The 22969-nt window shown below is 42.2% G+C and overlaps 1 protein-coding gene and 1 long non-coding RNA gene across 4 annotated transcripts in view; one reads left to right on the forward strand and one right to left on the reverse strand.

The window, feature by feature from the left end:
- Positions 1-22969, reverse strand: part of LOC132346043 (uncharacterized) — a 217533-nt gene that overhangs the window by 14009 nt on the left and 180555 nt on the right. The window lies entirely within an intron of this gene.
- Positions 2920-4495, forward strand: DMAC1 (distal membrane arm assembly component 1). 3 transcript variants are annotated; one of them, NM_001077007.2, is made up of 3 exons: positions 2925-3236; positions 3792-3838; positions 4207-4485. In NM_001077007.2, the coding sequence occupies exons 1-2, from the start codon at positions 2963-2965 to the stop codon at positions 3821-3823; spliced, it is 306 nt and encodes a 101-aa protein (NP_001070475.1). In that variant the 5' UTR covers positions 2925-2962; the 3' UTR covers positions 3824-3838; positions 4207-4485. The 3 variants fall into 3 exon arrangements, with proteins under 3 accessions (XP_024851742.1, XP_024851741.1, NP_001070475.1); XM_024995974.2 differs by lacking the exon at positions 3792-3838 and having other exon boundaries at positions 2920-3236; positions 4207-4495; XM_024995973.2 differs by lacking the exon at positions 3792-3838 and having other exon boundaries at positions 2920-3150; positions 4207-4495.

Genomic DNA, 22969 nt, shown 5'->3' on the forward strand with positions numbered 1-22969 from the left:
CTGCCCTTCTTTGGGATTTCCTAGAGAAGGAAATGGCAACCCACTCCAGTATTCTTGCCTGGAAAATCCCATGGACGTAAGAGCCTGGTAGGCTACAATCCATGGTGTCGCAAAGAGTCAGACACGACTGAGCGACTTCACTTCACTTCTTTGGGATTAGAATGAAAACTAACCATTTTCAATCCTGTAGCCATTGCTGAGTTTTTCAAATATGCTGATTTACTGCATGCAGCACTTTAACAGCATCATCTTCTAGGATTTTAAATAACTCAGTTGAAATTTCGTCATCTCCACTAATTTTGTTTATAGTAATGCCTTCCCACTTGACTTCACATCCAGGATATCTGGCTCTAGGTAAGTGACCACACCACTGTGATTACCTGGGTCATTAAGACTTTTTTGTACAGCACTTCTGGGTATTCTTGGCACTTCTTAATCTCTTCTGATTCTGTTAGGCCCTTGCCATTCTGTCCTTTATTGTGTCTATCCTTACATGTAATATTCCCTTGCTATCTCCAATTTTCTTGAAGGGATTTCTAGTCATTCCCATTCTATTGTTTTCCTCTATTTCTTTGTGTTGTTCACTTAAGAAGGCTTTCTTATCTCTCCTTGCTGTTCTCTGAAACTCTCCTTTCATTTTGGTGTATTTTTCCTTTCTTCCTTGCCTTTCACTTGGCTTCTTTTCTCAGAATTTATGTATACCTATTTATGATTTATAAATTATATATTAATATGCTATTTTATAGTATATAAGGGCTTCTCTGGCTGGTGGTTCAGGTGTAAAGAATCTGCCTGCAATGCAGGAACCACAGGAACACAGGTTCAATCCCTGGGTTGGGAAGATCCCTTGGAGAAAGGCATGACAACCCACTCCAGTATTCTTGCCTGGAGAATCCCATGGGCAGAGGAGCCTGGCAAGCTACAGTCCACAGGGTGGCAAAGAGTCAGACACAACTGAAGATACTTAGCATGCACGCATAGTACATAAAGTAGCATGTACTGTGCTATGCTAAGTAACTTCAGTCATGTCTGACTTTGTGAGGCCCTGTGGACTGTAGCCTTCAGGCTCCTCTGTCCATGGGGATTCTCTAGGCAAGAATACTGGGTTGGATTGCCATGCCCTCCTCCAGGGGATCTTCCTGACCCAGGGAGTGAACCCACTGCTCTTCCAGCTCCTGCTTTGCAGGCAGATTCTTTACCACTGAACCACCAAGGAAGCCCATAAAGTAACACATTAATATATAACTTATAAATCATAAACAGGCATATATAAATTATCTTGTGGGCTCAGTCTTTTTCAATCCATAGAGGATTGTAATCAAAATGTTTGGTAACCACTGCTAAATAATGATTTTCCACATATATAAGGAGAATTTAAATGTGCTATAAGAATATTTTATTGGGGCATAGCAAGAAGCACCAGCCATAAACTATGAATTTCTAAATAAAATACTATTAATTCATTTGGTACAGCACTTAATACAATGCTAACTAAAGAGAGATTACTAATAAATAATAGAATTTTAAAGTTAGGAAAGAAATTATATATTACCTATTTCAAGTGTCAAACATGAGGTAACTACAGGTGGAGAGAATAATGGTTTCCATGTCATATGCCTGACTCATAGTGACAGAGCCAGGTACAGATCCCAAATTTCCAAAACCTTTGTCTTTCAACTATTCAACACATAAACATAGACAGAAAAACTGACAAATATTTAACAAAGTATTCTCTTTGGAGAGAAAAGGAATACTAGGTTATCTGCTACTTAATTTCAAAGACCCTTCCTTTTGTTAAATATCTGTCTTTATGTCTTTCTATGTCCATGGTAGCTCAGAGGGTAAAGAATCTGCCTGCAAGGCAGGAGATTTGAGTTCAATTCCTTGGTCAGGAAGATCCCCTGAAGAAGGAAATGGCAATCTGCTCTAGTACTCTTACCTGGAGAATTCCATGGACAGAGAAGTCTGGTCGCCTACAGTCCATGGGGTCACAAAGTTGCACATGACTAAGCAACTAACACATACCCACACACACCCTATTTTTATTTTTGCCTTTTTTCTAGCCTTCCCAAAATCACATCCTGTTTTAGAAGAAGGAATAGTAAATTTTCTTTTTTATCATGTTAATTTTTAAGCCACTGTATATCAGAAAAATTCAAACCTGAAGTTAATCCTGCTTTTGTCCATCTCTTCTATCAAAAACAGCCTCTGAACTCTAAATGTCTTTCTATCAATAATCCTCTGCAAACAATCCAGCACAAGAAATATGTGCCCAACCCTCCCTGAAGAAAAGATGGGATGAAAAATGCTATAGAGAAATTTAAAGTATTTACGGAGATTATTCAGATCCGTTTTGAATAACTGTCTTATATCTGTGTTGTCCCTTCACATTTTGTAGCATTTAAGAAATCTGATTCTATCTCCTCACAGACACTGGGTCAACCACGGCTATGTTACCTAACAGTTTTGTCATATATTGGGAAACTGATAACCCTGTTGGGTTGAGAATAGTGAATGTCATACTGCAGATAATCGCTTAGCAAAGTGTCCAGCATAAAGTTAGGCATACACTACTTAATTCTTTTTAAGTCAAACACTTATAGTCACGTGAAGTGACACACCCGAGGCCTCATCTTTCCTATTAGGATACTGAGAAACGCAGACTTTTCCTCTATGGAGACTTAGATTTCAAGGCATTTAGGGAGTTGGTTAAATTCTTAAAATGACTGGGAGGGATTAAACAACAACAAAAACATGCCTCTGGAATGGCCAAAGTTTTAGCCACACACCACACCAGGACAGCAGGCCCTTCCTCATTCCTTTCCCTCCCAGGGGCAGAAGAAACTACATTTCCCAGTGGCCCTCAGGCAGCTTCCGGTGCAGCGCGCCGGCGCTACTTCCGGGCACATCTTTTACGTCAGTTCACGGGACCCGACTTGGGGCTGAGGCTCATTTTCTTAATATGGGTTCCTTCGTTTCACAGCCCCTGGAGCCGGTCAAGTTCGTTGCGCCCCCTGAGACCACCTCCACCCCTAAGCCCGCACAGGTCACTGCACCCGGAGCGCCAGCCTCTCCAGCGCAAGCCCCTCTATTTAATAACTGCTGGAGCTGTCGCGTGCTCTCCGGGTCGGGGCTGATAGGGGCAGGCGGGTATGTGTACTGGATGGCGCGGAAGCCCATGAAGCTGGGATATCCCCCGGGTCCTGGGACTATTGCGCAGATGATCTTCGGCATCAGTGAGAGTCTGGGCACCACCCTTGGGCCGGGGGAGAGGGAGAGGGAGAAGAGGAGATCGGAGATCAGACACGTGGGGCGTGGGGGGGCGGGGGGCGAGGCACCCGGGTTGGTCACGTGGCCGCAGGCATCCCCTCCAGTAAGACGCGCGGGGAGGGAAGAAGTAGTTGCTGGGATACTTTCTTTGCTTTGTTTTTTCTTAAATAACACTGTGTGTGTGTGTGTGTGTGTGTGTGTGTGTGTGTGTGTGTGTGTGTGTGTGTGTGTGTGTGTGTGTGTGTGTGTGTGTGTGTGTGTGTGTGTGTGTGTGTGTGTGTGTGTGTGTGTGTGTGTGTGTGTGTGTGTGTATTTTTTTTTTTGGAGAACTCGAGCCTCAATCTTTTTAATCCTATTGAGAGCTATTAGAAATAGGTATGAGCATGGTAGTCCCATTTTCCTGTTGACAAACCCAGACACAGAGAAGTAAATATGTCTTAAGTCAGACATCCAGGATGTGACACACAGCCAGTCTTTGATCCCGGGTTTATGTGTCACCAAAACCCATGCTTCTTTTCTAGGTTGTGGAGAAAGACTGAGTGAGGGCACCTGACCTTTGCCTTTGAAGGTAAACTGTAGACATGGGTTCAAAGCGCACGTATGAGGTCTTCTGCCTATTGTGACCCCATAGTTATTACTTGTAAGGATACTAAGTGATGGTCAAGATGTCTTCTGGTAAAATGTGGTGATTCTTTTAGCTCTTTAGATCAATTGAGTGAGTAGAATTTTAATTTTTCATGTCTCTTATTGTCTTAACTAGATTGCTTAGATCAATTACTTTTTTGCATAGGGAAAGTAAAAATTTTTTTCTTTCAACTTTCCTTTTCTGAGCTTCACTCTTCTATAAGAAATCTTCAAGGATTAGAGTTGCCATATATGAAAGCACTTGGTACTTTCCTAGCACATCAAGTACTGTTTTGTTTATTTCCCCCCTAGGCATTGCTTGCTGGGGTGTGGTCATCCTGTCAGACCCCAAAGGGAAGGCCTTCCGCACTGGATGAAAGTGCCACCAGTGAATTTGTCATCCCTCCACGTCCCCGTGACACACACAGGAAGAATGGCACTTATAAGCGTTCTGGACAGAAATGTGGACATTGACAGACTTCAGTCCGGCAGATACGACATGACTGAAAAGACAAACATGGATTGTCATTCATGGTCAATGACTGTTTATGGCATTCTTCGCAGGCTCCACAGGGACCAATAAATCCCTGAGAAAAGAGAAGAGGTTCTGTGTCTTATTTGAGGAAGGAGGGTATAATTGTAAATATATATAGAGAGAGAGGAAGTGATAAACCAAATGGGAAAGTTAGCTAAAGTTATTTTCAATAGTTCTTTTTATCATACTTTTCCTATAATTGGGTCAGCACCTACTATCCTGGGTAGGTATCATATAATACACAGAAATACATAAAACATGTATGTGCATACTGCTCATACTTCCCAAAGCATTGTCAGATCCATGACCTTTTGAGAGTTTACCAGCTACTCTGAGGAGGTTATGTCATTGGTGGTAAGTGAACATTAAAAAACAGAGTCCTAGTGATATGCCCAGGGTCATTCAGCGATGGTGTTTGGACTTGTTCTTGTCTTTCAGAACTAGGATTGTTCCCAGGAAGCAAGAATTACCTTTATGAAACAATTGGATAAGCATAAAAATCAGCATAAAATAAAAAGCTTAAGTACCAAAATACTTGAGAGAAATTCAAAATCTTTTGTAGTTTTGTGTGTGTGTGTGTGTATGTGTGTTTTGTTCTTTTCTCATAAGCACTGGAAAAGTTTCTGTGATGAAACTCAGTTGCTTTTGAGATAAAGACTGAAAATTAGACACTTTATGCCTGAGAGAAGTCTGCTTCCTACTAGGTTTTTAATTTTTTTTTCTGCAATACTGTGGTTTCTAAAGTTGTGTGTAGCTATTTTTTCAGAGCAGACAAATACTCTTCAACTCAACTGTGAATCACAATGTCTACATTTTGGATGGTAGGTTGAATAAGTAGATACCTTTTAGGGCTATTTTTTTGATATTGTATATAAGTATACAAGTCTATTAAGCCTCACAAATGACAATAAGTCTCTTGCATTGTCTACACTAGAGTTCATGGCATGAGTGATTATATATCTATCCAACTGAGAAGGTTTTTCAATATAAAATATTTAAGTGAAATATTAAATTCAGTTATGTGATGTTAGTGAATACAGAAGTTTTAACTTAGAAGGGGAGCCAAAGCAGGGGACTTCCTTGAGGACGCATGACATGTGTATGTTCATTTGCTAAGCCATGTCTGACTGACTGTAGCCCACCAGGCTTCTCTGTCCATGGGATTTCCCAGGCAACAATACTGGAGCGGGTTGCTATTTCCTTCTCCAGGGGATCTTCCCAACCCAGGGATTGAACCCACATATCCTGCACTGGCAGGCAGATTCTTTACCACTGAGTCACCAGGCAAGCCCCCCATGACACACGATAATCCACTAAAATACCCATGAAGACAAGTTACTGCCTTCTTTAAAAGGTAACCCATTCTGTTGAAGGAAAGCTTCAGTCCTAACATTTTCTTAGTTTTAAAACCAAATTACAGTTTGCTCATCTTGGCTTGACTTCCTGGATACATAACATAACTCTTAAATGTATATATTATAATTTTAGCATGTTTCTCAGGATTCATACCAGTATGAATCTTTAATCAAATAAAAGCTTTTTCCAAATAAACTTGCCCAAAGTATACTGCCAAATTAGGTTTGGCAGACTGATTCCAAATCAAGAAAGGAGTATGTCAAGGCTATATGTTGTCACCCTGCTTATTTAACTTATATGCAGAGTATATCATGAGAAACACTGGTCTGGATGAAGCACAAGCTGGAATCAAGATTGCTGGGAGAAATATCAATAACCTCAGATACACACATGACACCACGCTTAGGGCAGAAAGTGAGGAAGAACTTAAGAGGCTCTTGATGAAAGTGAAAGAGGACAATGAAAAAGGAGACTTAAAAAAACTCAACATTCAGAAAATTAAGATCATGGCATCCAGTCCCATCACTTTATGGGAAACAGATGGGGAAACAATGGAAACAATGACAGACTTTTATTTTTGGGGGCTCAAATATCACTGCAGATGGTGACTGCTGTCATGAAATTAAAAGACGCTCCTTGGAAGAAAAGCTATGACCAACCTAGACAGCATATGAAAAAGCAGAGACATTACTTTGCCAACAAAGGTCTGTCTAGTCAAAGCTATGGTTTTTCCAGTAGTCATGTATGGATGTGAGGATTGGACTATGAAGAAAGCTGAGCACTGAAGAATTGATGCTTTTGAACTGTGGTGTTGGAGAAGACTCTTGAGAGTCCCTTGGACTAAGGAGATCCAACCAGTCAATCCTAAAGGAAATGAGTCCTGAATATTCATTGGAAGGACTGATGCTGAAGCTGAAACTCCAACACTTTGGCTGGCTGATGGGAAGAACCAACTCATTGGAAAAGACCTTGATGCTGGGAAAGATTGAAAGCAGAAGGAGAAGGGGAAGACAGAGGATGAGATGGTTGGATGGCATCACTGACTTGATGGATATGAGTTTGAGCAAGCTCTGGGTGTTGGTGATGGCCTGGAGTGCTGCAGTCGTTGGGGTTGTCGTTGCTGCAGTCGTCCCGCTGCAAAGTGGGACACGACTGAGCAACTGAACTGAACTTGGACTCACTTAACTAGGTGTGAGCAAAGTACTGTTCTGCCATATCTAAAGGCAGTTAGGGATAATCTCCCTCCATCCCCTCCCCAAAATAGCTTAGAATTTGTAGTTAAAATTGTTTGAATTTGCTTTCACTTCTGTCAGTGCTAAATTAGAGGCCATGGTTTGTTTTAGGGATGAATCTTCAGAGGGAAAAGAGACATTGCCTTAGTTCTGCAAAGTAGGAGGTGCATTTAGTGTTCCTGTATTACCCTCTCTTTTCTCAGGGATGAAGTGCATTTAGTGCCCCTATATTATCTTCTCTTTCCTTGGGTGAGCAGGACAAAGAAGCTCAAGAATCAAAGGATCCCTGATTGACTTAGCAGTGAAGAATCTCCCTACCAATGCAAGAGACAGGTTCAATCCCTGGATCGGGAAGATTCCTTGCAGAAGGAAATGGCAACCAATCCAGTATTCTTGCCTGGGAAATCCCATGGACAGAGGGGCCTGGTAGGCTACAGTCCTCTGGGTCGTGAAAAGTGGGCATAACTTAGCAAGTGAACAATAACAACAATTTAAGAACACCAGCTTAATTATGATGGGTTTTAGAATCTTTGCAGTATGGAAATGAGAGTTTATTTTTTCCTTTCACAAAGAAAGGAAAAAAAGTACAAAAACAGGCAATTTAAAAACACACTTAGAGTTTTCCTTGGAATGCAGATCAAAATGTGTCAACACTGGTATTTTTCATGGTGTCTAAAATACCTATTAGGACAAACTTAACATGGTGTAAACTTTGATATCTCCAGATGATCAAGAAATGACTGTACCGTCTCTTATTTCCTTTGTGTATTGCACTGACTAGTCTAGAAACCAGTGAACAGCTAACAACATATTAAAGGACCTGAATATAGACTGATCCTTGGGATCTTGTGTACTGGGGGGAGAGGTAGGGGTCTCTTTTTTCCCTAGGTGAATTAATGGACAGCTGTTGCTTGCAGCACTGCTGTATGCCAAATGCAGACCAACCTAAACAGTTCTGGAGTTTCACCTGACAGAAGCCATTGCAGAGACAGCTGTTGCTGGCAGCCTTAGAGGTTAAGCATTTCAGCTGTGATTTGTGCTTCACTCCCACCCTCAACTAGCATTTGCCCCTTGCTCCTTTTTTATTACTCATTTCTCAGCCTGACTGTGTCTGAATTAGGGGCCTCTTGAATGATGCCACTTGATTTGACAGCATGAAATATATTGCTCCAAAATTAAATATATGTTCAGGGCAAGCTTATGTTCAAGAACCCCCTCAAACCAGGCTTGGCCTCAACTGATTTATTGCCAGGAAGTTGATGAAACCAACACTTCTCAAATCTTGAAGTGAGGAATAGTAAGCAATTTTGAGTTGAAACCTTCTTCTTCTTTTTTTTTTTTTTCCTCTCTTTTAAATGACAGATAAATCCTTGCCTTGACCCAATGATTATTTAGGTATCAGGGGCAAAGAGAGGTGAGAGACCTATAATTACACACCATTCAGAGGTATCCTAAGAGCATGGGGAAAAAAATTTGTCACTCTTCTAAATGCATGTCTCTTGGCCTTTGAGCTATTCAACAACTTGTCATTCAAATGTAAATGTAGAGAAATGGCCAGAAGGGAGAGTGTTAAATGCAACAATGCCACTAAAAGCACTTGCTCAGTCTTGTGACTGAATTTGCAGGGGCTTCAGGAGTGTGGTTGACAGAATTCTTCAGATGGACCCCCCCAAGGCTCCCAACCCCTGGGTATACACACACCTTCTCCTAGTTATTCAAACATCGTTCTAGGTATGGCTGTGAAGGAAATTTGCAGATGTAATTAAGGTTCCAGATCAATTTGATCTGAAGATAAGGAGATTATCCAGATGCACTAAATCACATGAGCCCATTATATCTTGATCCAGAGGTTAGAGACCTGAGAAAACAGAGATTAAAAGCAGGAGGGGGAGTCAACAGGCTGGAAGAAAACAAACATCCATAGTGAGAATTTCCTGTGGAGGTCATGTGACTAGGAATGACTAACAACTCAAAGGGAAATGAAGCCCTCCCTCACTTCTGCAACTGGAAGGCAATGAATCCTGTGAATCCCCTATGAGCTTAGAAGAGGGCCCTGTGAGAATGAAGAACTGCAACCCCAGCCAAACCTTGGTTTCAGCCCAGTGAGACCCTAAGCAGAGTATCCAGTTATGCTGTGAAATGAGATAATAAATTTAAGTTGTCAAGTTTGTGATAATCTGTTACATACAAGGAATCATAAAGGAATACAACTTCCCTGAATACAAGGAAGTTTGAATACAAGGAATCAGAAGTGTTTTGCAGTATCATAGTCATAGAGGGAACTAAGCAGAACCCCATGGTCCCCTCCCCCCGAGAACAAAGGCCTCCCAGAGTCACAAAAGAGTAGGCTCAAGCAGTTAATGATAAGAGAGTCATAGACTCAGTGTCCGATGAAAAATGGTATTAACACTCTTGCTCATAACAATCTATATCTTTGTGAGAATTAGAATAATTGTAGCTTGCTCTGCCCACAAAGGCAACTCAAACTGTCACCAAACAGATGCTACAAAACCATGTCAGTATCTTCTACTCTGACACAGAGTGACATATAGCACCCTGCTGCTAAGTCACTTCAGTTGTGTCTGACTTTGTGTGACCCCATAGACGGCAGCCCACAGGCTCCCCCATCCCTGGGATTCTCCAGGCAAGAACACTAGAGTGGGTTGTCATTTCCTTCTCCAATGCATGAAAGTGAAAAGTGAAAGTGAAGTCACTCAGTTGTGTCCAACTCTTCGCGACCCCATGGACTGCAGCCCACCAGGCTCCTCCGTCCATGGGGTTTTCCAGGCAAGAGTACTGGAGTGGGGTGCCATTGCCTTCTCCATATAGCACCCTATGTCAGCATAAAGTTGCGGTCCATGGGGTTGCAAAGAGTAGAACACAACTTAGCAACTGAACAAATGAACAACAATGTCAACAACAACAAATAAAGAAGTTACAGAAGATGGACCTTCACCTCTAGTCTCAGAATGATTCTGATTTGCCCCTTTCCTGTTAGCCAATTTCTGCTTCTCCAAAATGTTAATTATAAAAATGACGTCAGCTGATAACATTTAATCTAACTCCTGTCTTCTTCTCTAGTGAATATACACAATGTCCTGCCTAACCTGTTGAATCCTTTCCTGGATTAAAAGGAACAAGAATGAAAAATTAAGTAGTTAAAAAATGACTAACTCTCTATCCCCAGCTTCCCCCCTTAGCAAATTTGCAGGCTGACCAAGCAGGCAAGAGAGCATTCAAAAGAAGGTCAAGAGAAATCAGCAGGCCTGCACGCAATGGAGAAATGATGAAGAATCTGACCGCCTACCTTAATGATTAAATGAGGTTGTTTTTCTTTTCTCCCTTTGAAAATTACTATGGCTGAACAGAATTTTCAGAGTTGATCTCCAGACATGAGTCTGCCTTCTCCCCAGGTTGCCAGCTTTTTTGAATAAAGCACCTTTCCTTTCTATTGACACTTTCCCCTCAGTTAACAGGTTCTGAGAAGTGAGCAACCAAACCTGAGTTTAGTAACAAAAGTAGGTGGGACACTAGACCAAACAGACATCCCCATTCTGGGCACTTGGGAAGAACAAGAAGGGACCACCTGAAAAGCATTTGTCTTCATAGTTACAGTCTTCATTTGTTCTTTTATTGGTGGTTTTCTTGGATAATCTATATTTTGTTTTCTAGTAAAATTGTTCCACTGTTAAATCTATTTTAAAAAATTACAGCACCCTTTTTATGTGCCAAGCATTATGCAAACTAAATACTTTGTAGGTATCATTTATTCCTTTCTCAGCAACCCTGTTTTAAAGATGAGATGCTTGAGGACCTCAAGGATGCAGAGCAGGTAAGAATTTCCCCAACACCTCAAGTGATGAACCAATAGTAGCTTGGCTAAGAGAAAGTGAAAGTCACTCAGTTGTGTCTGACTCTTTGTCCCAACTTGCCCAAATGAACTTAGCTTTCACCTACTTGTGCTCTTCTTTTTCCTATCTCCATTAATAGCATTTCCATCTAATCAGAGAAGCTAGAGATTGTGGAATTATTTATGAGCATCTTTATCATTTTTCTCTTCTTTTCATAAGTCCTGATTATTTTAACTCTTTACAGCTCTTTCGCATCCATTTCCATTGCTATTGTTTTGGATCACCTAACATCTTTTCTCATGTACATCACCATAGTAGATTTTTCATTTCTCCTTGCTTTCTGGAAACCCTTCTCATCTGCCCTCCACGCTATAGCTAGTGTAGTCATACAATGTCTCCCCTTAAAACCCTTCAGTATCTCTGCTACACACACAATGAATGTTATTGCATGGGATGCCTTTGTTATTTCACCCGCCATAACTCTCCATCTTTATTTTATCTCCACTCTCTGGATTTTGTACCACAGCCCCTCCTTCCATGTTCCTGCCACTTTACTCAGCTCTTCCTAAAAATGCCATTCTCCATGCCTTTGTATGTTCTCTCCCTTCAGCCTATAATCTTCCTTTTGTGAAGAAATCCTGCCTGTCTTTCATAGCCCAACCCAAATGTCACCTCTCTGGTAAAGCCGTCCCTGAAAAGTCCCTATGTTGTCATTACTTTCAGGGATGCACAACTGTTAGACTTCGGGCAGACTTCTATCACTGTACTTAAAATACCGCTCAGTAATTATTTATGCATTTGTCCCTTTCTACCAATTGTGAACTCTTCAAGAAGAGGATTATGCCTTTTTTTAACCTTCTTGTTTCCTATTCCCAGCCACAGCAGCAAACATGCCAGGCACTCAGTTGGTGTTCAATAAATATCTGATGAAGAAGTGAATAAAGGGCTGAACAAAGGAGTAAGGAAAGAAAAACATCTGTTGTATTTGACAACTTTAGTGTATTTCAGTGCTTCTTACCTGGAGTGGGATCCCTGGTCCAGCAGCATCAGCATTCCAAGAACTCATTAGAAATGCAGATTCTTATCCCATGCCAGAGCTACTACTGACTCAAGAACTCTGGAGTTGGAGCCCACCAATCTGTAATGTAATACACTCTCTGGGTGATTTAACACACTCTCTGTGTCAGGGCGGTGGCTGAGAGGAGCTACCACACGCCCGAGATAAGGGGAGGCAGCCGAGAAGAGCAGCCCCACATCCAAGGAGTGGCAGCTGCATGGGCACAGGAGGGCTGAGAGGAGCTACTCCACATCCAAGGCCAGGAGGGACGGCCGGTGAGGAGATAACCCTCGTCCAAGGTAAGGAGCAGCGGCTGCGCTTTGCTGTAGCAGCTGTGAAGAGATACCTCACATCCAAGTTAAGAGAAACCCAAGTAAGATTGTAGGTATTGCAAGAGGGCATCAGAGGGCAGACACACTGAAACTATCATCACAGAAAACTAGCCAATCTGATCACATGGACCACAGCCTTGTCTAATTCAGTGAAACTAAGGCATGTCGTGTGGGGCCACTCAAGACAGGAGGGTCATGGTGGAGAGGTCTAACAGATTGTGGTCCACTGGAGAAGGAAATGGCAAACCACTTCAGTAATCTGGCCTTGAGAACTCCATGAACAGTATGAAAAGGCAAAATGATAGGATACTGAAAGAGGAACTCCCCAGGTTGGTAAGTGCCCAATATGCTACTGGAGATCAGTGGAGAAATAACTCCAGAAAGAATGAAGGGATGGAGCCAGAGCAAAAACAATACCCAGCTGTGGATGTGACTGGTGATAAAAGCAAGGTCCAATGCTGTAAAGAGCAATATTGCATAGGAACCTGGAATGTTAGGTCCATGAATCAAGGCAAATTGGAAGTGGTCAAACAGGAGATGGCAAGAGTGAATGTTGACATTCTAGGAATCAGCAAACTAAAATGGACTGGAATGGGTGAATTTAACTCAGATTACTGTGGGCAGGAATCCCTTGGAAGAAATGGAGTTGCCATCATGGTCAACAAAAGAGTCCGAAATGCAGTACTTGGGTGCAATCTCAAAAACAACAGAATGATCTCTGTTCCTTTCTTTCCAAGGCAAACCATTCAATATCACAGTAATCCAAGTCTATGCCCCAACCAATAACGCTGAAGAAGCCGAAGTTTAATGGTTCTACGAAGAACTACAAGACTTTTTAGAACTCACACCCAAAAAAGATGTCCTTTTCATTATAGGGGACTGGAATGCAAAAGTAGGAAGTCAAGAAACACCGAGTAACAGGCAAATTTGGCCTTGGAGTATAGAATGAAGCAGGGCAAAAGCTTATAGAGTTTTACCAAGAGAACACACTGGTCATAACAAACACTCTCTTCCAACAACACAAGAGAAGACTCTACACATGGACATCACCAGATGGTCCACACTGAAATCAGATTGATTATATTCTTTGGAGCCAAAGATGGAGAAGCTCTATACAGTCAGCAAAAACAAGACCGGGAGCTGACTGTGGCTCAGATCATGAATTCCTTATTGCCAAATTCAGACTTAAATTGAAGAAAGTAGGGAAAACCACTAGGCCATTCAGGTATGACCTAAATCAAATCCCTTATGATTATACAGTGGAAGTGAGAAATAGATTTAAGGGACTAGATCTGATAGACAGAGTGCCTGGTGAACTATGGACAGAGTTTCATGACACTGTACAGGAGACAGGGATCAAGACAATCCCCATGGAAAAGAAATGCAAAAAAGCAAAATGGCTGTCTGGGGAGGCCTTACAAATAGCTGTGAAAAGAAGAGAAGTGAAAACCAAAGGAGAAAAGGAAAGATATAAGCATCTGAATGCAGAGTTCCAAGAATAGCAAGGAGAGAGAAGAAAGCCTTCCTCAGCGATCAATGCAAAGAAATAGAGGAAAACAACAGAATGGGAAAGATTAGAGATCTCTTCAAGAAAAGAGATACCAAGGGAACATTTCATGCAAAGATGGGCTCAATAAAGGATAGAAATGGTATGGACCTAACAGAAGCAGAAGATATTAAGAATAGGTGGCAAGAATACACAGAAGAACTGTACAAAAAAGATCTTCACGACCCAGATAATCACGATGGTGTGATCACTGACCTAGAGCCAGACATCCTGGAATGTGAAGTCAAGTGGGCCTTAGAAAACATTTCTATGAACAAAGCTAGTGGAGGTGATGGAATTCCAGTTGAGCTATTTCAAATCCTAAAAGATGATGCTGTGCAAGTGCTGCACTCAATATCCCAGCAAATTTGGAAAACTCAGCAGTGGCCACAGGACTGGAAAAGGTCACTTTTCATTCCAATCCCAAAGAAAGGCAATGCCAAAGAATGCTCAAACTACCGCACAATTGCACTCATCTCACACGGTAGTAAAGTAATGCTCAGAATTCTCCAAGCCAGGCTTCAGCAGTAAGTGAACCATGAACTTCCAGATATTCAAGCTGGCTTTAGAAAAGGCAGAGGAACCAGAGATCAAATTACCAACATCTGCCAGATCATGGAAAAAGCAAGAGAGTTCCAGAAAAACATCTATTTCTGCTTTATTGACTATGACAAAGCCTTTGACTGTGTGGATCACAATACCCTGTGGAAAATTCTGAAAGAGAGATGGGAATACCAAACCACCTGACCTACCTCTTGAGAAACCTATATGCAGGTCAGGAAGCAACGGTTAGAACTGGACATGGAACAACAGACTGGTTCCAAATAGGAAAAGGAGTTTGTCACGGCTGTATATTGTCACCCTGCTTATTTAACTTATATGCACAGGTAATAGTACCCTACTACAGTACTCTTGCCTGGAAAATCCCATGGATGGAGGAGCCTGGTGGCTGCCATCTATCGGGTCACACAGAGTCGCACACAACTGAAGTGGCTTGGCAGCAGCAGCACAGTACATCATGAGAAATGCTGGGCTAGAAGAAGCACAAGCTGGAATCAAGATTGCCAGGAGAAATATCAATAACGTTAGATATGCAGATGACACTACCCTTATGGCAGAAAGTGAAGGGGAACTAAAAAGCCTCTTGATGAAAGTGAAAGTGGAGAGTGAAAAAGTTGGCTTAAAGCTCAACATTCAGAAAACGAAGATCATCTCATCTGGTCCCATCACTTCATGGGAAATAGATAGGGAAACAGTGGAAACAGTGTCAGACTTTATTTTGGGGGGCTCCAAAATCACTGCAGATGGTGACTGCAGCCATGAAATTAAAAGACGCTTACTCCTTGGAAGGAAAGTTATGACCAACCTAGACAGTACATTGAAAAGCAGAGATATTACTTTGCCAACAAAGGTCCATCTAGTCAAGGCTATGGTTTTTCCAGTGGTCATGTATGGATGTGAGAGTTGGACTTTGAAGAAGGCTGAGCACCAAAGAATTGATGCTTTTGAACTGTGGTGTTGGAGAAGACTCTTGAGAGTCCCTTGGACTGCAAGGAGATCCAACCAGTCCATCCTAAATGAGATCAGTCCTGGGTGTTCACTGGAAGGACTGATGCTGAAGCTGAATCTCCAATACTTTGGCCACCTCATGTGAAGAGTTGACTCACTGGAAAAGACCCTGATGCTGGGAGGGATTGGGGGCAGGAGGAGAAGGGGACGACAGAGGATGAGATGGCTGGATGGCATCATTGACTAGATGGACATGAGTTTGAGTGAACTCCGGGTGTTGGTGATGGACAGGGAGGCCTGGTGTTTTGTGATTCATGGGGTCGCAGAGTCGGATTCGACTGAGTGACTGAACTGAACTGAACTGGGTGATTCAAATAAGTGCTTACATTTAAGAATCACCAGTGTAGTTAATAGGGCTTCCCTGGTAGTTTAGCTGGTGAAGAATCTGCCTGCAATGCAGAAGACCCAGGTTCAATCCCTGAGTGGGGAAAATCCCCTTACGAAGGAAATGGCAACCCACTCCAGGATTCTTGCCTGGAGAACCCCATGGACAGAGGAGCCTGGCAGGCTATAGTCCATGGGGTCACCAAGAGTTGGACACAGCTTAGCGAATAAACCACCACCAGTGTACCTGAACCTGGCTGATGTGTCTAGAACAGATCTCAGCTGTAAAGTAGTGGAAGGAACATCTGGACACTTAGGTTCTAAGCTCAGTTCTGTCATCAGCTCCTACTGTGCTCTTGAGAAAGTGACTTAACCTTTTAGAACATAAATGTTACTCTCCGTAAATTCAGAAAATCAGACCAGATAATTTCTAAATTCCCTTTTAGCATTAAAGTTCTCTCTTTGCATAAAGGAAGAGATGTATTCTTTGATTCCAAATGACAAAGATGAAGGAGTGGGAAACCAAGGGAAAATTGCAGTAGCACCCAGTTCAGTGATCCTGTGAATCTGCCGCAGAAAGACCAAACCATTGCTCCTGCAAGTTCACTGCTTAGAATTCTGAAGCTGCAAATGCCTGATGCTTCCCAGGAATTTAGCAACCCTTCACCCCAATTAGTGCACCTGGCCAACCAAACAATTCCACAGAGGAGGGGAGAGGTCCTTCCTGACCCCCTTGTGATCAGATCACACCCTGAAGCATGAAATGTGATTACCCTCTCCTAGCCTGTACAACTACTCAGGGGTTCAATAGAAACATGGGAAGTCAAGGAAGGATGGAGGTTGTCGGTGGTGGTGATGTTTGTGTATGTGTAGTTACTTTCTATTTCCCAAGAACCCAAATAGGAAAATCCCTCCTTCAGTTTCACCCTGCATAATACTGATTTAATGATGTGAATTAAATTAAACATGTTATGATATGCAGACTGTGTCTAGAATAATAACACATTTCAGCAAAAGAAAACATGCCATCAGTGAGTAGGCAAAGGAGACCAATTAAAAAATGCACATTCTGTCCTGTACCTAGAGGTACAAAACTATATATATATATATATATATGGACTTCTCTGGTGGCTCAGACAGTAAAGAATCTGCCTGCATTGCAGGAGAACCAGGTTTGATCCCTGGATTGGAAAGAGCCCCTAGAAAATGAAATGGCAACCCACTCCAATATTCTTGCCTGGAACATTCCATAGACAGAGGAGCTTGGCAGGCTACAGTCCATGGGGTTGGAAAGAGTCACACATGACTGAGTGACTAACACACACACACACACAAATATGTATTTTTTAATAGTGGCTACCCTGTATATGAAGCTGAATGGACACAATAAAACCCAGTTGATTTCAACATTATAATGGCCAACTATAGAAATAGCCATTAAGCCTGGGACTAGAAGCCAGTATTGGTGAAAGCCCTAGATTTTGGCCGTTATCGCCAAAACAGTTTTTTATTTTATTTTAATTTTATTTTTAAACTCTACATAATTGTATTAGTTTTGCCAAATATCATAATGAACCCGCCACAGGTATACATGTGTTCCCCATCCTGAACCCTCCTCCCTCCTCCCTCCCCATACCATCCCTCTGGGTCGTCCCAGTGCACTAGCCCCAAGCATCCAGTATCGTGCATCGAACCTGGACTGGCATCTCGTTTCATACATGATATTTTACATGTTTCAATGACATTCTCCCAAATCTTCCCTCCCTCTCCCTCTCCCTCTCCCACAGAGTCCATAAGACAGTTTTGATAGCTAGAAGAAGTCTGGCCTCATTTCCCTCAGGGGAATTACCATTTTCAGGTTCCTTGGATGCACTGTATTAAGATTCAGTCTGATACATACTTATTAGTCTTTGTTACATGTCAGGCACTGCTAGGTATGCCAGGAATACTGTAGGGTCCCTGATCAAAGAAAGCTGAGAGTCGACTAGGAGAGACAGACACTTTAACAAGGGACTGTGATATAAGGAAATGTTATAGACTGGATACATGACAGCAAGGAAAAGGGATATTTTAGATCTCAAACTGGCACACAAACCTAGTCTGATATGCTGCCTAGAGCAAAGCCCCGTCACCAGTGGAACAAACTTTAGACCTGTGTGCTGCCCATCAGGAGGATGAATGAAGCAGACACATGCCAAGAAGAAGGGCTGCCCACGCTCACATCCAGGCATGTCATTAAATAGAACCTCTAAGGGCGGATTCTCCAAGTTCCTGACTCAGGGCCACTTTAAGCTGCGTACTGTGCAGCCATGCTTGGAACTCTGTGACAGAGAACTGCAAAAGGCCTGTCAAAACTCTTGACAAGTGAAAGACAGGCAAAGTGCGGGGAGGCCTGCTCTCCATCCTTGCCACCCTGTGAACACCTGTTACCAAGAGAGCAAGCTGAGAGACACATTTGGCACATATTGGCAGCATCAGCAGAATCAGCCCCTCTCCATGATTTAGTGAAAACGTGATCCTTTGCAGCTTCTGCCTCACAAATTGATTACAGTTCCCTTTGCTGCATAGTTACTAGGAGGGAGAGGTAAGTAAACTCCTTGAGCAGGTTTTACCGTGGCTGACTATAGAGATACCGAAAATTCTCAAAACATTCCCTTTTAAATGAGAAAAATAAAAAATCACAGTAATCCCACATCAGTTCAGCTCAGTTCAGTTGCTCAGTCATGTCCGACTCTTTGCAAACCCATGGATTGTAGCACGCCAGGCTTCCCTGTCCATCACCAACTCCTGGAGCCTACTCAAACTCACGTCCAGAGCATCAGTGATGCCATCCAACCATCGCATCCTCTGTCGTCCCCTTCTCCTCCTGCCTTCAGTCTTTCCCAGCATCAGGGTCAGTCTTTTCCAACGAGTCGGTTCTTTGCATCAGCCAGCCAAAGTATTGGAGTTTCAGCTTCACCATCAGTCCTTCCAATGAATATTCAGGACTCATTTCCTTTAGAATTGACTGGTTGGATCTCCTTGCATTCCAAGAGACTCTCAAGAGTGTTCTTCAGCACCACAGTTCAAAAGCATCAATTCTTTGGCACTCAGCTTTCTTTATAGTCTAACTCTCACATCCATACATGACCACTGGAAAAACCATAGCTTTGACTAGACGGATCTTTGTTGGCAAAGTAATGTCTCCGCTTTTTAATATGCTGTCTAGGTTGGTCATAGCTTTTCTTCCAAGGAGCAAGTGTCTTTTAATTTCATGGCTGCAGTCACCATCTGCAGTGATTTTGGAGCCCAGAAAAATAGTCTCTCACTGTTTCCACTGTTTCCCACATGCAATCCCACATGCAGGGAGTTTTTCAACGGACAAGCACTTTTCTTCATTCATTTACACACTTGGGTCTACAGCAAGGCAAGAGAATGGGCAGTGCATCTCCCAGAGTTGCTGTTCTACAGATGAAGTAATGAAGGTGGTTTTGAGAGTTGAGGGACAGGGCAGCCACCAGTGAGCTCAGGTCTTGGGAACCTTTGCAGGATCTACCTCCCTGCTGACTCTCTAAGAATTCAAGGAGATGTGTCTGTGCTAATCCAGCTGTCATTCTGGTAGGAAGCAATTTAGGTTGTGCCTTTAAAGCAATGGAAATTCAATCTGTCTCCCTCAGATGTAAGCGCAGCGACCCTGTCTTTGGAAGCCTGAGGTTCAGGGGGACGAGGGCAATGCAGATGAAAGGTTTGTTTTAGAACCAGCCAGTTGAAACCTGTCTGTCCCTAGATAAGCTACTTGCTGATTTTAAAATGTGAACAGTCATATCCCCCAGCATCCGTGGGGACTGTGTATTAATGACTGTGATGTACTAGGATGTCAATAAATGATTGCCAATAAGCAGAGACATCACTGTGCCAACAAAGGTCCATCTAGTCAAAGCTAGATGGGTTTTTCTAGTAGTCATGTATGGATGTGAGAGTTGGACCATAAAGAAAGCTGAGCACTGAAGAATTGATGCTTTCGAACTGTGGTGCTAAAGAAGACTCTTGAGAGTCCCTTGGATAGCAAAGAGATCAAACCAGTCAATCCTAAAGGAAATCAACCCTGAATTTTCATTAGAAGGACTGATGCTGAAGCTCCAACATTCTGGCCACTTGATGCACAGAGCCAACTCATTGGAAAAGACCCTGATGCTGGGAAAGACTGAGGACAGGAGAAGGGGGTGACAGAGTATGAGATGATTGCATGGCATCATTGACCCAATGGACAGGAATTTGAGAAACTGGGAGATATTGAAGGACAGAGAAGTCTGGGGTGCTGCAGTCCACGGATTTGGAAAGAATCAGATGATTTAATGACTGAACAACAACAATATTGTTTTTATTAGCATATTCTGTTTTTAATAGTATAAGTATATAAATATTTAATAGTATACATAACGAGTTCCCACTCCTCTTGCCAGGTGACTGAGGACTCAGGGTCTGGATGTGGGGAAGAGCCTGCTACGGAGTGTCTGAGGGATCGGGTGTTTGGGATCACATCATGCAGATACCAAGAAGTCAGAATTAAAACAAATTTTTTTTTTAATTTGCATGTTGCTCAAAGCAGGTCTGTGCTTACAATCTGGTTCAGTTCACCCCAATTTTTTTAAAATTTTAAAATGTTTCCTTTAAACTAAACTTTAAAATAGACAGCAAATGAAAAATAAAAAAGAGAAATGATGAGATCTATCCAGAAAAAAGTTTTCTTCTGAGGGGGCCCCAGAGCTGGCTCTACGAGTGTGTCAGCTGCCAGTTTGTTTTATTATTACTCTGTTTAAATACATCCATGGCTGAAGAGGAGAAGGGCAATTGACAGCAGCTTCGGCTTCCTGGGATGCTTGATGCTTGTTTCGTGAAGTTGGTTGGGGGACTGACATGCTTTTGCTTGACATGAGCTGTAAATGATTCCCCTGCATTGAGTCCTTTCTCCATCACTTAGTGACTGTGTCGCTGTCTCATTTGGAAAATAGGGATGTTCTTATCTGTCTTGCTCAGCTCACAGCTTTCTCATGTAGATCAAATAAAATAAGTGGCTATGTATAAGTGTGGCACCCCACTCCAGCACTCTTGCCTGGGGAATCCCATGGATGGAGGAGCCTGGTGGGCTGCAGTCCATGGGGTCGCGAAGAGTTGGACATGACTGAGCGACTTCACTTTCACTTTTCGCTTTCATGCATTGGAGAAGGAAATGGCAACCCACTCCAGTGTTCTTGCCTGGAGAATCCCAGGGACGGGGGAGCCCGGTGGGCTGACGTCTATGGGGTCACACAGAGTCGGACACGACTGAAGTGACTTAGCATACTACCCTCTCAGTATTACCTCAGTCTTTCCTCCAGTTTTAATTTTTCAAAAGTAGAGCATGGGGCTTCCCTAGTGACTCAGAACCCACCTGCCAATGCAGGAGACATGGGTTCAATCCCTATTCCTGGAAGATCGAACATGCCATGGAGCAACTAAGCCCGCACACCACAACTATTGAGCCCACATGCCACAGCTACTGAAGCCTGCACATCCTAGAGCCCATACTTCAACAAGAGAAGCCATTGCAATGAGAAGCCCATACAGCACGACTAGAGAGTAGCCCCTGCTTGCCACAACTAGAGTAAAGCCTGGAAGACCCAATGCAGCTGAAAATAAATAAATGAAAAAAAAATATTTTAAAAAATAGGCAATGCAACTCAGGAAAGGAATTTGTCCATCTAGTGGTGCTACTATGCATCCTAAAACCAAGATCTCCCAAGTTATCCCAATTCTGTGCAACATTAGACATTCCCCTTTGCCAACAGTTTAACTCTTCAAAAATGCCACTGTAATAGTGATCCTCAAATAATTATCATGATTTCTTGAAACTTGGTTTCTAATACAGGCATACCTCAGAGATACTGTGGCTTTGGTTCCAGATCACTGCAGTAAAGAGAGTTATATGGATTTTTTGGTTTCCCACTGTACATAAAAGTTATGTTTATACTACACTGTAGTCCATTAGATGTACAATAGCATTATGTCAAAAAATGTACATATCATAATTAAATAATACTTTATTGCTAAAAATTACTAACCATTATCTGAGCCTTCAGCAAATAGTCATCTTTTTGCAATATTAACTTCAAGGATCACTAATCACAGATCAGCATAACAAATATAATCATGAAAAAGTTTGAAATATTGCAGAATTACCAAAATGTGACAGAGAGATAAAAGTGAGCAAATACTGTTGGAAAAATAATGCCTATAGATTTGCTTGCTGCAGGGATGCCACAAACATTCAGTTTATAAAATAATGGAGTATCTGAAGTGCAATAAAACTAGGTGGGCCTGTAGACTATCTTGTTAAATAAGACTTTCAGCTCTGAATCCTTTGAATCAGAAGATATACCATCAGGTGTACTCCTTCCTTCTCCACAATAGTTCACAGGCTATTCTGTGATTCCTCTCCCTTTTCCTCTGACCTGCCACTTGAAATATAGGAGCTCTTTCAGGAGGATCCTGTTCAGCATCCCAGCTATTTAGGCACATAGCCACTCCTCCTCTAACAATCGGAGTCAAATGGAACATCCCACCTGGGCTCATGAGTCACTACATAGTCCAGGTGTACTTTAGTGGCATTTTGCTTACTCTATAAAGCCACATGTGAACTTGAGAACAGTTAATATTGAGTTCTTGAGAACTCAACTATCTCCCAGGGTTCAAGTTAGCTAAGGCACTCTGGCTGATATGCTGTTTGAACTTTAGATGCAACACTATGCCTAGTTAAGGGCTTTTCTTTTATAGTTCGGGGCTTCTCAGTGGCTCAGTGGTAAAATATCTACCTGCCAGTGCAAGAGACTCTGGTTTGACCCAGAGGAGGACATGGCAACCAGTATTCTTGCCTTGGGGACAATCCCATGGACAGAGAAGCCTGGCGAGTTGCATTCCCTGGGATTACAGAGAGTTGGACACTACTGAGCAACTGAGGTCACGTGCACAATTTTACATTTGAGAACACACTGCTGATTTTTAAAGATTACTATAAGGCTTCTTTTATTAATATATTCAGGATTTTCTCTTACTGAATTTAGCCTTCATTTATTTCCTTGAATGCATTTTATATGTGTATAATACATTTATATATACACAATATATTACATGTAAGGTGTATATATGTGTGTGTATATATATATATATATTTTAAATTAAGACAATTCTCAAATAACATGCTGACTTCTGCCAAGTCTGTTTTAATAAGTCATCTAGATTCAGTCAGATATGGAAC

Source organism: Bos taurus, chromosome 8, assembly GCF_002263795.3.
Source record: "Bos taurus isolate L1 Dominette 01449 registration number 42190680 breed Hereford chromosome 8, ARS-UCD2.0, whole genome shotgun sequence".
Lineage (NCBI taxonomy): Eukaryota > Metazoa > Chordata > Mammalia > Artiodactyla > Bovidae > Bos > Bos taurus.

What these genes read in the sequence shown, in the direction of transcription:
- DMAC1 (XM_024995973.2), top strand. Translation starts at nt 2,963, where the DNA reads ATGGGTTCCTTCGTTTCACAGCCCCTGGAGCCGGTCAAGTTCGTTGCG. An exon ending in GGGCTGATAGGGGCAGGCGG is followed by an intron (nt 3,151 to 4,206) that starts GTATGTGTACTG and finishes TTTCCCCCCTAG; the next exon opens with GCATTGCTTGCTGGGGTGTG.